This window comes from Crotalus tigris, unplaced genomic scaffold, assembly GCF_016545835.1.
Source record: "Crotalus tigris isolate CLP2741 ecotype Arizona unplaced genomic scaffold, ASM1654583v1 scf7180000024436.1354646, whole genome shotgun sequence".
Classification (NCBI taxonomy): domain Eukaryota; kingdom Metazoa; phylum Chordata; class Lepidosauria; order Squamata; family Viperidae; genus Crotalus; species Crotalus tigris.
The window spans coordinates 257,190-274,525 of NW_024100605.1; the positions used below are offsets into that span (position 1 = coordinate 257,190).

A 17,336-nucleotide genomic window follows, 5' to 3' on the forward strand; every position below is an offset into this window, starting at 1 on the left:
CTTGAAAACCGATACTGAGAGAGAGAGAGAGAGAGAGAGAGAAGGGTATGGGTAGCGTGTGCGCGATAGGGAGGCCTACGGCTTTCTGAAGTCATTATTTGGCGGGAAATGCAAACTGTGGCGCCCGCTTTGAATGTTGAGAGTGTGAAGTGTTGAGGGTGTGAAGTGGCGTATGCAGTACGTGGTAACATGAATTCCTTAAACTTGAGTCTTGCTGTCACCGGCGCCTTTGCCGACGTTATTTCTCCGCGCTATGAAAATCAGTTTGATAACAATAACCACGGGAAAGGCCTGTTTCATGACAAATTTCACATCATCCCTAAGGACAGACCGATAATTCTGTTGGTAACGTGTATGAGCTTCGCCTTAGGAGGTAGGAAGTCAGAGATCTCTACTGGTTCTTGATGAAGTGTCCCAAAATGTCCTTTAAACATGACCTTGGGCCCTTCGGATCCTAAAAAGCAATAACTGAACTTTTGGCTTGGATGTACATTGTTAATGGATAATGCACATTAAGGGGTGGTCGACGGATAAAATACATTAATAATCACATAAAATGTGTTCAGATGTTTAGGAACTGCAACACCCAGGGATTGAACAAAGCATTTGGCAAAATCAAATGAGCCAAATTAAGGCTTAATGGGATACAGTGTGCCAATTCAATCTTCTAATGAATGGGTGTCTATGGAGATTCTCAGTCATCCAGGTCATAGTTATCCCAACAATGCTTTTTCACAAGGCAACTGGACTTTATTGTTTTTCTTTTAAGATGTTTTGCTTCTCATCCAAGAAGCTTCTTCAGCTCTGACTGGATGGTGGGCAATGGAAGGATTTATAGTGAATGGGTGTACTATTTTAGATTTCTGGTGTAGATGTGGAAGGCAATGTGGACAAGAAACAATGGCTGGAAACTGATCAAAGAGAGACACAACCTGGAATTAAGGAGAAACTTCCTAACAGTAAGGACAATTAACCAGTGGAACAGCTTGCCCTCAAAAATCGTGAGCACTCCATCACTGGAGATTTTTAAGAAGAGACTGGATGGTCACTTGTCTGAGATGGTATAGGTCAGGGATGTCAAACTGCTGGCCCGTGGGCTGGATGCATCATGGCGAAACTGTGCCCACCCCATTGTCGGCAATGGAAAAAAAGTCACGACATGTCACGTGACGTTGCCAGTTTGACACCCCTGGTATAGGTTCTGCTTGAGCAAGGGGCTAGACTAGAAGACCTCCATGGTTCCTTTCAGCTCTATTCTATTATTAATTAGCATTAATTAGTATTGTTATAATAAATGCAGGGGCTAGTAAAGTCTGCAGAAAATTGAAATAAAATGACGTACAAGGTGACAATCATATACATGCCATTGAAATAATAGTTGTAGTTGGATTTTAGATTTTGGCTGTGGTTTGCTCTCCAAGCTTGTTTCAATTTATTTTCTGAATGTTTCGTTACCAGACTAGGTAACAGCAGCAGCAGGATTTTCTTGTTTTATTCTTCTTAGCTTATAAATGTCTTGGGTGATACTGGCTAAGCTAAGGAGAATAAGACAAGAAAATCCTGCTGATGATGTTTACCTAGTCTAGTAATAAAACATTCAGAAAATAAATTGAAACAATCTTGGAGAGCAAACCACTGCCAAAATATACATGCCATTTCTACTTGTGTCCTGATGTAAATGCACAATGCCATCATGCATATTTTATCATTAACTTTCCTTCACCACTTCTATGGATGACCATAAGAGAGGTAGGGAGATCCACATGTGTTGTTTTGTATTACTTGAAAGAAAGATGGAGTATAAAAGCTATGTGTTAACATAGCAATTTATTGCTTTAGTGGAACAGTTTAATGTACATTTTGCTTTTGTGATATATGAATCTGTTCATAACTGTCATCCAAACTGTATTGCCTTTCTATTAAAATTGATGTTAAAATTTTGTAAATTATTATGATTTGTACAAAGCAATTCTTAGAACACTGAAACTTAGTATTAGAGTGGTCTGGTCTTTTGGATGTCAGTTTTTCAGAAGTCTCTATTTGTAATACATTATACCAGTGAAACTGGGGCTTGGAGCTTCAGATATAATTAGAATAATATTTGTAGAGTATTAGTACAGTTACTGTGTGTAATTGCAGTCACTCAGTTTGGCAGCATGCAAAGTGTAAAGAGAGCTGATTTGTAGAGAAATAAAATGGAACTTTCTCAGTGAAGATTGCATACTTCCACATTTCATCAAAATTAATAAAAATATAGAAAATAGTTTAATAATGATTATAGCTACAGTGTATAAGCATGTTATTTTAAAAATTAATGTAGCAGATGTTTTCATTTTCTAGGCAACCTATTTAAAAATAGATTTCAGCACAGTTGATAGAGTGATTATGTTCCATCAGATCATTGTTGACTCTTTGTGACCAGATGGATACATCATTTTCAGTGATAATCACTCCCTAACCTGATCTTTCAGGATTTCATGGATTCATTGTGTGAATTCAGCTCTTATGGGTTGTTAAATAATATGGTATGGTATAGTGCAGTGATGGCGAACCTTTTAGAGACTGAGTGCCCAAACTGCAACCCAAAACTCACTTATGTATCATTGGGTGCCGGGTGGGTGTGGCCCATTGGGTGGGCGTGGCCCATTGGATGGGCATGGCTGCGGTGGTAACGGCAGACTAGGTGGGACTAAAAAGTTCAATCAATCAATCAAACTTTGCGAGATCTTTTTTTTCCCGTGAGAAGTTGAAATTGATTGATTGATTGAATGAACCTTTTCTTTTTCTTTTTTTGCACACGGCAGCGGAAGCCTAAAGTGAAAAGATTTTATAAAACCCAGCTGAAGGCCTAGGACTGGGGAGATGGTGCACGTGCCCACAGAGAGGGCTCTGCGTGCCATCTGTGGCACACGTGCCATAGGTTCGCCACCATAGGTATAGTAAATCTGTTGTGCTTTATGCAGGAAACCATGTAATACATTGTTTAATGTAATGAATAAATACATTCTGTGAAGATAACCCCTTAGGTTATCTTTTAGCATGCTGAATGAATTATAATTTAGGATGTAATGCAGTGTGAAACAGCCTTATAATAGGCAGGGTGCTTCCATATGTGGAAAGCCTGTTCGATGTACAATAATTATGCCATGACTTTGTTCTATAATGGCACACAAAATATGCCAGCAATGGATTTGTAATGGAATTTTACATGGGATCTTACATTTTTAATGGCTCTTTTTAAGAAAAAGATTCAACAGGTTCTGGTAGTTCTCAATTTACAATCGGTTGCTTAGCGACTGTTCGAAGTTATGATAGACCTTCCCCAAAGGTAATATGACCTAGTTTTAAAGTTAGCAGCTACTATACTTCCCTGCCATTGTTCCCTTATGACTGACTGCTGGAAATAGCCAGTTTGAGAGCAAGCTTGAGTAGCTGGTTTGGAAGCAGGTTGAGGCCTGGGAAATTTTGAGGGGCAGGGGGAAGTCTTGGGTAACTGGATAGGAAGTAGACCTTAGCCTACACTGCTTCTGTGTGCTAGTTGCTTCTACTGACCAGCTATAGGCTCCTTGTGTGGCTGAATGGTTGATTTGGGAGCAGGCCAAGGTCTGGGGTGACCATGAGGGAAGGGAGTGGAGCACTGGATGCCTTGGGAAGCCCAGAGCAGGCATGTCTGGGCCTGCACTAGGCTTCTGAAGGCTTCCTCCACCCCTGAGGCACTCTGTGCTCCAGTTAACGTCTTGCACATTTGTTTAAATCAGTGGTTCTCAACCTTTCTAATGCTATGACCCCATAATACAGTTCCCCATGTTGTGGTGACCCCCAAGTGGGTGTGGCCACCAATAAGAGGGAGTAGGACAGCTAGGGAAAAGGGAAAAAAATGGCGGACAGCGTGGTTTGGCGACCCCCGTGAAATGGTCATTCGACCCCAAATGGGGTCCCAACCCACAGGTTGAGAACCACTGGTTTAAATGATTGCATTGGAGAGAGCAGGATTGGGGAGGTTGTTAAGTGAGATGCTTCACAAAGGCTGTTGCAAAATGCAACTGTTATGGGCAGACTCCATTATGGTCATAAGTCAAAGACTACTTGTATATGCATTATAATAATATGGTCATAGGAGAAAATTAGGTGAAATAGAAAAAAATATTGTTTTTGTTCTTATTTTTCAAAAAAGATTGTAAATTTTTGCTTGTCTGCTATTGGTATATTGAGAAACTTCTGAGAAATTCTTTAATATATTCATATTGGGCTTTTTATTTTCCATGAAGAGAATTCAGAGTTCTTGATTGTTTTATTTCTAGACTTGCTAGTTATTGTGTTTTAGTATATCAAATATAATTATTTATCAAAAATATAAAATAAGAGCAATAGTTTAGCTTTCTAAGTAGCAATGTAGTTTGCTTACAACATGAAAAATATTTTTCTTCATCTTCCTTCCTGCATCATGATTTTGTAAGAAAAATAAATGAATTAGATTTTTTTTTAAAAAATTGGGATTTTATAAACAGAAAAATATGAGTTGTAACATACTTTGATTCTCTGACTGAAGTGTAGTAATATTTCTGAAGGTGAAATTCATTTGTGATGTTGTACCTGTGCTAATCAGCTGCAATACACCCTGTTTCTTTTTGGGTCTATTTTGGAGAGCTTTAAAATGTTTCTTGATTCAGAAGCCAAATAACTGATTTTTTATATGCTATTCAGATCTTCATCAGAGGTCTTTAGTTTCCACTGCCATGTGAGGTGAAATGGGTAAATACTCAAGAAACAATTGCCTTAATGATAGCATCTTCATTGTACAAGAGTTTCTGATTTACTGGGCACCAGGCAAAAACCTTTCCAAAATTGTTGCTTTGTGCATTGTAGCTTAGACTAGCACTGTTTAACTACACTAATTACATACATACTTGTTACTTCAATTACTTCAGAAAGTTATGCTTAAAAATTATTTGAATATTGCATGTAAATTATTGATGATTCAAAAATGCTATACTCATTTAAAATATAGACACTGCCTTAAGATTGGGTACACAATTTCATATTTAATGGTAATATTTTCTTTCAGCCTTATTACGAACTGTTTTGAAAGAAACGAAAATTCCTATTCTTGTAATTATATTTCTGGTTGGAGTTATTCTTGGAATAGTAGCCCATTTTTCACAAAAGGTATGATATTTAAATAGTAGTATATAGAGAACCAGGGAATATATCTTATTACAGTTTATAAACAGGAATTGTAGATTAATCTACTGTATATTAGGCTGGGATGGCAAAAGGACAAAGGAATTTCAGTCTCCCTTTCTAACAAATCCATTGGGTTCCTACTCCCAGAAGATATTGGAAACTGTTCCTGCAAATCCATTGTTCTAGAATCATTATGGGCTCAATGGATTTAAGACATGGGTAGACCTGTCTTAACACTGTTTTAACGAAGTAAAGTAGGATTGGTTAAATTCATTGCATTTCATTTATTAGAGGAACTTCAGATTTAAATTTTATTATATTGGAATAACTGGGAAAATTTTATTTCCCATCTGATGAAAAATATGCCCTGGAATAATAGGATTTATTTAAAAATATTAGGACATAGAATGGCTAGTACATCTTTATCATCTGATCTATCATTTATTCCTGTTGATCTTTGGAAAAGATTTGATTTCCTGACATGCTAACTTTCCCAACTTCCATAAGAATGTAGGAAGCTTATGTAAAACTACGATGAAGCGAGTGTTTGGTCACCCGCTCTCTTACACTAATATACTTGTCTTAGAATTCATAACAAATGTACTTCAATATTAGTAATATTAATTGCTAAAATTTACAAGGCTATATTAGGAAATATGCATTTTGATGGGGCAGGAGGCTTTAGTGACTGATAAATAAGGGTACCCCCCAAATTTAAGGTCAGTATTTGTCCAGTTTCCTATGAACTAGTTATCAACTATGAATTAATATGTAATGCAGCTATTTATGTGGTATGATCTGTGAAATAATAGTGAATTATTTTGCTCATTATTTCTAAATATAAGAGGGTAAATTGATAATCAAATATGAATAAAAAATTACTTATATGTAAGATGTATATGTTTTGGCTTTAGCAGTAATCATAGGGCTATTAGTATGGTGAACAAAATAGAACAAGGTTTATTAAATCATTCTAGAGGATCAGTGCAAGCAGACTTTAATCTTATAACAGTCTCACTTCTCCACTACTGTAATGGTCCCTCCCTCCCAATCCTCCTTTGAAGGCTAAACAGAAATGTCCAGGAATGGGCAAGGAATAAATTAAAACCTACTCTGGATCCAGTGAGCCCCAAAATTACAGGATGGGTGTATCATTTTTAATTTGCCAATTTGAGCAGTGATCAGACATACTAAATTCTTGTTGGGATGGATGGAAGTCAAATGGATGCTGTCCAAGGTACTATTAAAAGAATGATTTGCAAGAAAATGATTTCAGTGAGAAAAGAAGATACCTGTTATGCTCTATTCAAATGGAGTATTTTCACTCCTCTTGGGGTGATGGGGAGAGGGAAATCATCTGAAGGAGCTTCAGTTTGATTTTTTTTAATGAAATAATATTTTAATTCTGCAACAGTACATTTCATCTTCTATTTTTCTCCTTTGTTCCACATAAATTTCATTGATTATTTCATGTGTACTGCAACATCTAATTTCAACAATAAATAAAACATCTGTAAATATGGGTTAGGATACTGGATACCTTTTGTTGAAAAGTCTGCATTATCTATCACTCCCCTTATTTATAATGTTACTATTTATATGTAATAAAAATGAGCCACAATGTCTTCCAAAATCGTTATCTGGCTTGAACTTAAGTGGAATTTGTGCTTCTAGCCATGGCACTCTGAACACAGCAAAGTAGTCCCACTCCAGAAGAAATCATGGGAAAATATTTTTTTCATGGTACCTCATTCTGACTGTTACTTTTAAAGCAATATGTCTAAGCATTCCTTGCACTTGAGGAATTCTTCTACTTGTGTTGTAACCTTGTAACACTGAAGACACTAGAAGAAAGAGCAGTCATCTGGGCTAGCCAAGCCTCTGGTGAAAAGTAATTTTTTTTCTTATTAACAGTAGATAAATAGGATTTAGAACAGGGGTGTCAAATTCAATTTCATTGAGAGCCTCATCAAGCATTGCGGTTGCCCTTGGGGGGCTGGGTGGGTGTGGCCTACTGGGTGAGTGTGAATGGAGTGGGTGTGGCCTACTGGGTGGGCATAGCCAGCACTATATCGTTCGCGTCAAGGGTGCCTGTGGGGGCCTGGGCAGGAGTGGGACAGATCTGAGGGTCTCTGGCAGAACGGAGTGGGACCGGGGCAAGTGCCAACGCATGGTCCATTTCTTCATTCCTCACAAAGGCTGACACCTCCGCAACATGCACCCAGGGGGCGGGGCGGACACAGCAGGGGCTGGTTCCTCGCTGTTCCTAGACGGCCTTGCGGAGCTAAGACTGAATGCGTTTCAGCATAGATGGCCACCACAAAATTGTAATTGGCTCCTGGCTCCCTCACTGTTTCCAGGATGGCTTCATGGGCCACATGAAAGCACTTTGCGGGCCGCATCTGGCTCCCGGGCCTTGTGTTTGACATGTCTGATTTAAAATGACAATGATAATGAGGTGACTCAAATATACAACATAATAAACATAAAACATGACACAGAGCATGCCATTATCCATTGTGAAGATGTAAATTCTATGTCTAACATGAGTGAACCTTTATTCATAATATCTGCAGTCTGCCTGGCATATAGGTGACCCTCTGAAATACTTTGAACATAATTTGGCTTCTCAACAATGCTTTCCAACAGTAGTAAAAGTATGTTTTCACATAGGAAGAATTATTGGAAAGCATCAGGATCCTATCATGTTTTTAATGACATTAGAAGTATGCTATAGTTTAACTTTAGGACTAGGTTTGAAAAATACTTTTTTTAAAAATTGAAAATAGTGTGATTTCCTGAGCCCAGCTCCATACTCTGCCAAGGCACATTTTTCATTATTAAACTTTATCCTTCAATATTTATAATACAAAGTTACTATTAATGAATCGATGTGCAGATTATTCTTTTAGGCAATATTTGAAGCTAGTATATAAGAGTAATCTTACATTATATAATATTCTTACAATATCTTTTACTCATTTTTATTGTCAGTTGCCTTTTGTGAAAGTTATCGCAAATATAGATCCAATACTTTTTCTTCATTTATTTACACCAATCGTAATATTTACAGCTGCATTTGAGATGGATTTATATATATTTCGAAAATCATTTTGGCAGGTAAGTCAACTATGTTTTTACTTTTTTTTCTTTAGAAACACAATAATCAGTGACTCAACCATTTGCTATTTCTTTTTTTTTTCCTCAAATTTCTTCAAATCCTTCCTGGAATTTCCACAGTTCATAGAAGTACCCCTATATTAGGTGTTTTGGGACTTTTCTTTCTAGTCACAGAGTATGAGGCAGTTCCTTAACAGGGAGTTGCAGATTGTTCACCTCTAATTAGGAGTAACACAGATGAGGTCAGAGCTTTTGTGAGGAAAACAGCATTATTGATTTAAAAAAAGAGGCAAATTTCAAGTTAGTTATGGCTCCTTCCAGAATGGTGAAAATATATGGAGAGGAAAAGAGGTTAGACAAGAATCCAGGGTGATGTCCAGTGGTACTTCAACATTTGTAAGGAAAAGGAATTGAAGTGGAGACTGAGAAGCAAGATACATCAAAAGGAGGGGGAAGGTAAGATTCCTCTTTGTTAGGATGAATTCAGCAAGAGATTAGTGCTGCCAAGTCATAAGAATTCTTTGAGTGTAAAATCTGATATGTTTTAACTTGGGTTTTTTACTAAGTTTTACCCTACATTATTGGAGAATGGTTTTCATTGCAGTTCTAAGAATAAATCACAGTTGTATTGGCGTGCGTGCATAAGAGTATTGCAAAATACTTATTTCTTTTGCACTTGGTCAGCCCTGGTGCTATTATCTAAACAAATAGTTACCCATTTGCTGCTTTAACGTTATACAGTAAATAGGCCTAAAGTAGAAAAAATAATAAGTGGGCATGTGATTCTGTGAGCAGAAAGGGTTGGACGAATGTTGCAAACTGTTATTATCACTTTATCATGCATTGCTCTTCTGTTGGTCTATTTATTCATAGTTTCTTATTTTTGATTGCCTAGTCTGGAAAATTGATTTTTAATATTTTAAATTATTTTTATAAATTTCAATTTATTATCAGTCCTCAAGACTTGCTTCAATCTAATTACTTAGTATCGTTCTGTTAGCCTTGTGCAGACATAGAGTGAAAATCTCTGTACAGTATGTTCCTTTGGGTTAGCTTCTTGGATTTATTTCATTTCTATCAGTATAAATGGGATTGGAGTGAGTTAAATTCAAGAGCTATTGATTGAAGAGATAAAGTTTCCTGACAGAATCATTGAATGAGGGAATGCAGACACTGGCATCCAAATCTCAGGAGCTGCAAAAATGAACAACTCAGATTAAATATATAGACTGCTTTCCCCAAGTTGAAATACAAAATTTCAAAAATGACATTCAGCTCAAACTCTTGGAGCCCTCTCCCGTGCCTCATAAATCCCAGCTTAGAATCTCTCAACCCTATGGATCAGATTTTGAAATGTAAATAGGATGCTTTGGGAGAGAGGAATCTAATCTTTTTCCATCTTTCCAATTGAAGCAGTTCTGTCAGCAAAAAATCTACACTGGATTCCATCCCTGGAATTCAGAGTTCCAACATGAAGACTTTTTCTTTAAGAAAACGAGACTGCTGACTTTGTGAGATAGCCATTGGGTTTTTAGGATTTGTTAGAAGTGTACTGCAAGACACCGCTCCAGAGTTTTCCTCTTTTGTAATAAAGCATATCAAAGTGAGAAACTGTTACATTTTCTTAGTTTCACCTGACAAGCAGTTAATTGCATTGCGTTCCATTGCAACCTCTTTTATCCTCCCAAGTCTCAGTTGATAAGTAGTTAAACTGTTAGACAAAAAACATTTTACTCAACTCAAGGTTCCAGTCTAAAACAACTCTAAGTATAACATTTGCAAATTTCCATGTGATTTGCATTAATTACTGACATACGCTGTATTTTTCTAATTCTACTTCCTAATTTTAGAGTTAAAGGCTTACACAGATTGATGACACTTTTTTCAGTTAGAATGGAAGGTGGCTTTTTTTCTTTTTTCTTTTCTCTTTACTTCCAATAAAACCTTTTGTTTGGGAAAGAGTTTAAAAAACTGGTTAAGTCTATTTTATGTGATAGTTGGGACATTACTTCACTTAGAGTTCTATATTTGGATCTGGAAGTATTCCTGGCTGAGCTTCCTTCTTTCAATGCCCATATGCCTCTATTAGCTTAGATCCAGGGAATTTATTATCGGGTTTTGCAGATAAAATAAAATGTAGACTAGTTCCAATCATTTTGGATTTTTTTAAAAAAAGGAATTTACTTTTTCTCCTTTGACATTAGTGCCACCTTGTGGTTCCACTTAGCAAAAATTTCTATCCCTGATTTCTCTCTCCAACCCCCATCTTCTGGGGAAGTTATTAACCTAAGTTACTTAGCCATAGAAGAAGACAACAAAAGTCCTGCTACACAGTCTTTCAGTCCCATTCATCAGAGAAGAGCTAACTACCAAGCAGGAAATAATCTCTTCAGGTCTTGCTTCAGTAAGGCTTTCTCAGATTTTCTTGTGCATTTCAAAAAATGTGAGCCCTCAGAGGTTCCCAGCATAGATATCCAACTTGTCAATAGGGTACCTGATATTTCCCCCCCAATTTATTTGTTTCAAGTAACTTCTTTATGAAAAGTTAGGGAGAAAAAAGATAGCCATTTGAGATTGATAGAATTAGAGTCAGGGAATATCCTTTTTCTGTTAATTTTCTGGGGCTATATAAATAAAGTGGATGTAGTTGAATTAATTGGTGACAGTTATTAAAAATGAAAGTAAGTGAAAGTGAGTTGGGATTACAGTTCAGATGTTATCTGGTGGATTGGGTAGTTAATGGGTCTTTGTATCATGTATCTTTACTTTGGACTGTAGTTCTATTTTTATTGTTTTTAGAAATACTTACCTTTTATAGTTTTATTGTTTTTAATGTTATAAACCACTCAGAGTCACTTTGAAATGAGATAGTGGAATTGAAATTCCACGGTGGAATTATTAAGATAGTAAAAAAGAAAGCAAGAACAAAACCAGGGAATTTTTAAATGTCTTACAGGAAAAGTAGAGATTGCACAGTAAGGTTGCAGCATGAAGCACAATATTAGGACAGTGTTATTGAGACAAAAGCACACAAAGTGCATGTGGTAAGAGGAAATGCAGTTGAATCAGGCTATGGTGCATGGAGTCTTATCAGTGGAGACTGATAAGTGCTGGTACTGAAGGGGGAGAATCAAGGAAGAAATCTGAGAAGAGTATCCAAAGCTGGTCTGTTACTCCATGCTGTATTATTCTACAACAAACCATGTTTTAGGACATCGGTGTGGTGTTGGATTTTTGCATGTGTTCTTTCACTTGTCTGAGCTTTGAAACTGCTGGGACTGGGTATATCTTCCAAAACAACTTGCCATTTGGCATTGTTACAACTTAAAAAAATTGTTACAATGCAATGTGAACTGCTATCTGATAGGATGGTCATTGATTAAGAAGCTGGTCTGTGGAGATGTTATTGGTGGAACTGGTTTTGTTCTGAACATTGGTTTATACCTATGGTGGCGAACCTATGGCACAGGTGCCACAGGTGGCACGCAGAGCCCTCTCTGTGAGTATGCACACCGTTGCCCTAGTTCCAGGCCTTCAGTGGATGTAGTTGAAGGTTTTATAAAACCTTTCCACTTTAGGCCTCCGCCGTTGTGTGCAAAAAAAAAAAAAAAGGTTCAATCAATCAATCAATTTCAACTTCTCATGGGAAAAAAAAAGATCTCGCAAAGTTAGAATTGATTGATTGAACTTCTTAGTTCTACCCGCTCACCCAATGGGCCACGCCCACCCAATGGGCCACGCCCACCCAATGGGCCATGCCCACCCGGAACCCAACGATACATAAATGGGTTTTGGGTTGCAGTTTGGGCACTCGGTCTCTAAAAGGTTCGCCATCACTGGTTTATACAATGCTGTTGGGGACAAAAAGCTGAAAGAGTGATAGGAAGAATGGATTGTTATTCTTAGGTTCAGAGGACAGAATGAAGACTAATGTGAGAGCTGGGCATGGGATACAGATTAATAGGAGGGAGGGTTAAGGAAATGTGGGTGTTTTGGTAAGGTTTTGGCCTATGATGGCTGTTGAGTGACTTGTCAATTTCAGCCTTTGGACTAACCTTTCTTTTGGATCTCGATTCTGTCTGTTGTTATCTAAAATCTTGAATCTTGCATATGAGCACTACATATTAGCTTACTTTGTGTAAGTACATGACTAAGTCCCTAACAAATTACATCCCAAATGTAATATCAGTTATATAAAACTGTTGATGTTGATGACTCTGCAATACATCAATTGAACAGCAGTCTGCTAAGAAAAATGCTATTTGTTGATTTTAGTTTGGCATTCAGCACAGTCATTCCACAGCATTTGGTGAACAAACGGGGCCTATTAGGTTTTAATATTCCTTTATGTAACTGGATATTTGATTTCCTTATTGATGGGCCCCAGGTTGTGCGAGTTGGATGAAAAGTTTCCAACTCCATCTCCTTGAGTATGGGTTCCCCACAGGGCTATGTCTTGAGTCCATTACCTTGATGACCTATGACTGCTGTGCCAAATCTGCTATGAATCATATTGTGAAGTATGCAGATGACATGGCAGTGGTGGGTTTTATCTGGGACGACAATGAAGATGCTTATAGGGAAGAGGTGAAGGCTCTGATGTACTGGTGCAATAAAAGTAACCTGGTTCTGAATGTCAATAAAACAAAGGAGATCATTGTAGCTTTTAGAAAGAGCCAGTATGCTCCACTCTATATCAAGGCTACAGCTGTGGAGGTGGTCAACAGTTTTAAGTATCTAACAATCTGACTTTGTCTCTCCACATGTCATCTTTAGTGAAGCGTGCAAACCAATCTCTGCATTTCCTATGTCAGATGAGGAGAGTACATCTTTCTCCTTCTGGCCTGGCCACTTTTTACAGAGGCACAATTGAGAGCATCTTAACAAACTGCATCCCTGTTTGGTTTGGTGGTAGCAGTGCCTCAGACAGAATGTCCATACAGAGAGTGATAAGGACAGCTGAGACTATAGGAAGCCCGCATCCCATTATTCAAGGACACTGCTTATAAGCGATATTTGCTTAGAGCTTGAAGCATTGTTAGAGACCCCACACACCCACTTCATGGTCTGTTTCAATTGCTCCCCTCTGGGGGGAGGTTTCAAAGTATTTCTAGTAGGACTTCCAGATTCTGTAACAGCTTTGTTCCCTATGCTATCTGTCTGGTAAACTCAAAAGATTCAGTTTTCCTGCCATGTATATGTATACATCCGAACTAGACTGTTGTTTCTCTGGGCCACATATGTGTGTGTATGTGGGTATATGCATAATTTATTTTATGTATTTATTTATTGTCATGTTTATGCAGTGTATATTGGAAGTGGTTACCTTTGAGAGCTGTATGCAATGAAATCTCATTTTAATGTATGCTGATTAGTGTACATTTAAAGTGACAATAAAGATATTATTCTATTCCTACCCTACCATACCCTACCCTATCCTATCCTGAAAAGTTGATGTATATAACACACTGGCTGAATGAATAACATTGGTTTTAAGTTAACTGTAAAGTTGCTTACCAAATTAGTTTCAAAGTGGCATAGTTCATTGTGGATGCATGTAAGAAAAAAGTTAGGCTGATGAAGATCCTTCCACTATTATTGAAGCAGATCTTGTAGTCAAGATAAAAATCATCTGGGGAGGATCTTATTTCCAGTTTAATATTTTTTCTCTTCTTTCTATCAGTCTTGGAAATATTATCCATGAACATATTCCAAAAGGAATAGTACAAATTTTCAGTTATTTGAGATTGTTCAGCCAGTTCTAGCTAATTATATTGGAGAAAGAGATAATTAAGCTTACATCTGAAGTGCATATCTCCATATATTATACCTCCATTATTTCTCTTTCTGTCAGATGCATTATGTTAATCTTGATTCTGTTGTTGTTTTTCCACATATTATCCTCATGTTGATCATATTCCATACATACAGCTGTGATGAACCAAATATGTACAACTGTTTTATACATTCTAAATATAAACAAACATGTGTAAAATGTGAATAGTCTATATTTATAACTTTTCTAAATGTATCATTTATTGGTGCAAGTACAGGTAGTCCTCACTTAATGATTGTAATTGGGACCAGAATTTCCATTGCTAAATGAAATTGTTGTTAGGAGAATGCCATGTGACTGCACCACTTAGTGATGGCACTTCTCATTGCAGTTGTTAGGCAAGGACTGCACTGTTATCAGATGAGGATTTTATGCTTCTCCTACTCTGCCATGCTTGCCTGCACTTCATTTTGCAAAGGACCAGCAGTTGCTTCTGGCAGCTGTAACTTGTTAGCAGTTGGAGGAAGAAAATGGTGGGCGGGGGGGGGGGGGTAGCAGGAGTAGGTGGTGGCCAAGAGCTAGGTGGTCAAAAGGGCAGGAGTGAAGGGGGAGAGAGGCGGGGGGGGGGGAATTGAAGCATATGCTGTGGTCATAGTTGTGGGTGGGTTGCCAGTCACTGAATTTTGATTACAAGATTGGGGACCTCTGCAATGGTATAAGAACTAGTTGCAACAACCATTTATTCAGCTCTGTCATAACTTTGAACAGTAGCTGAAAGAATGGTTGTTAAGGAATGACTACCTGTATGCAATTTACATTTCAGTTAATATGAGAAAATCATATATTTACAACTCTGAATTTATTATTTAGTTGCATTGTATTTAGCAAATGATTTTGAGATAATATAAATGGATTATAGCCATTTGAATTTCAAAAATATATGGATATATTGTTTTTTACAGGTGGTAATTCTGTCAGTTCCTGGATTTTTGATGAATTGTGCTTTCCTTGGATGGATAACTTATAAAATTAATAAATATAATTGGTCTTGGGATGATAGCATGTTGTTTGGCATAATTCTTAGTACAACAGATCCTATCCTTTCTGTGGCCTCTGTAAAAAACCTTGGTGAGTAAGAAGTAAATTTTAGTTTTATTACAATAATAAATTCTTTTGGGGAAGTATATATTTAATATACATAAGCAATTTTATGGGAAAATCTTTAAATAATAAAGAGGTTAATGTAGCATTAAACAATATACTAAAGCTTTGGAATATGACAGCCTAACTGGAACTATGATTACATTGAGCATGTGGGGAGACTAAAAGAATAATACTGAGAAATTCGGAATATGATATTCCAGATGTCAAGGAATGGTTCTGGAAATATGTGATCTATCTGTTTTGGAAAAGACAATATTTTCTACTAATCAAAGGATGCAGCAGCAAGTGTTACTACAGCAGAGATTTTGTGATATTTTACAATATCGTAAACTGCTTATATAATATACATTCATTGATTAATCAATGATATGTATAAAATATAAGGGTTTTTCCTTTTTTCTTTGTTTAGTTTGTATCTCTTTTATATATTAAGATTCCATATGTATGCAATTTAAAAAAAAAACTAAAAATTAGGGGAATGTTGAACCTTCAGTAAAATCACAGCATTTGTAGCAATTTTTTTATTAATTTCATGAGCTAAAAAAAGTTGATAATTAGTTTTAACAGGAAAATAATGAAAAGACTAGTTTTGTGCTCTGAATATTATTTTTAATTAAAATTGGTTATTAGAAATGCTGATGATGCTAAATGATAAACTCTAGAAAGGAACCTCTCCAGGTGAAGAAAATAAGCAAAACCTGGCCTTTGCCTCATTACAGGCTATAGTAATTTTGAGAAAGATAATCATAGGTTTAACTTCAAAAGGAAGAGTCATACTTTAAATACTTTGATTACAGGTAATCCTACAACTGAAATGGAACCTGCCCATTATGGTTGTATTGTAAATCATGATGGCCATTACATGAGACAACCTTGCTTAATGATCCCCATCCTCTGCTCTCTCTGGAGCAGTGAAGCAGAACATGGGTTGCCTCAGTTGGGGGAGGCCCTGGAGATCTGACATTCAGCTGGATCTGAAAAGGAGGCAGACAAGCAGCAAAAAACTTTTCAAGGCCAAAAACAGCCCAGCAGGGGTGAACAGCCCAGCTAGATTAGAGCCTGAACACAGTGTTTCAATGCTGAAGAGGTTTCCAAACAAGATTGCATGCTTGGCCATGAGAAGCCCTGATGATCCATCAATTGGTAGCTTTTTGCAAAATAATGAAGCCACGCTTGTGGGCTAGGCCTCTGCCCTAATCAGCTGGCCTTCAGAAGATGGCAGGCCTCTCCTAGCTCTTGCTAGACTTTGGGGAAGTAAGACCCCTGCATGCAAAGGTGGCAGCTCCAGAACAGGCTTCCCCAAAACCTTTCCCTTGTTTTATCCCCTTCTTCCCTCCTTCAGAAACCCATATTTTTTTTTCAATAAAGAAAACAAGCTGGGGGTACAAATTTATTGATGTTTGCCTTCCATCCTATTAAGTACTGAAGCTAAACTCTCTGTCTCTGCTCTCCAGTCTTGATCCCCTTTAACCACTTAATTTGTGTGCCTGGAAAGAGGGTGACAATCTGTAAGTTGATGAGTAAAAAGGGATTTAATTTTTAAAAATGGGGTGATAAAACAAAGAAAAACCTTCTTGGGATTGTTTATGGGGAGACCTGAAGGAAAATACTTTGCAAAGCTTCCAAGGGCTCAGCATTATGCAGCAAATAGCCACAATAGAAGCTGTGTCTTAAAGAGAGTTGGACAAGCAGCAAAAAGTTTGAAAACTTCCAATGGGATTTTACCATGCATTTTCCCTTAAAGGAAAATTAAGCAAAAATAGAAAAGTAAAAGACCTACTACATTAAAAAAAAGTTGCCTATGAAGTTGGATTTCCTCCATGAATTCAAGGAAGCTTCACCCTAACCCTAACCTGTGAAATTATTCCTCATGTGGGAGACAGAACAAAGAAATTAGAGATAGCACAGACCAGCTGGATACTGGGCAGGGCAAGAAGCTTAGAAGGGACCATCTCTAGTTTTCAGATTGTAAAAGATGGTGAAAGAATTGTACTTTCAGACTTAACAAATTAACATTTGTTAATTTATTATTAACAATATTATGTTAATGTAGTTTTACAATAAAGTAGAATAGTTTATCTGGTTGTGTTTC

At 37.1% G+C, this 17,336-nt stretch overlaps 1 protein-coding gene across 1 annotated transcript in view; it reads left to right on the forward strand.

The window, feature by feature from the left end:
- Positions 1–96: 96 nt before the first annotated feature.
- The window catches only part of LOC120302597 (sodium/hydrogen exchanger 10-like), an 86,138-nt gene continuing 68,898 nt past the window's right edge, over positions 97–17,336 (forward strand). The window contains exons 1-4 of the mRNA XM_039331245.1: positions 97–373; positions 5,066–5,166; positions 8,179–8,304; positions 15,043–15,208. Coding sequence (XP_039187179.1) covers positions 190–373; positions 5,066–5,166; positions 8,179–8,304; positions 15,043–15,208 — 577 coding nt within the window. The 5' untranslated portion in view covers positions 97–189. The remainder of the gene's footprint in view (positions 374–5,065; positions 5,167–8,178; positions 8,305–15,042; positions 15,209–17,336) is intronic.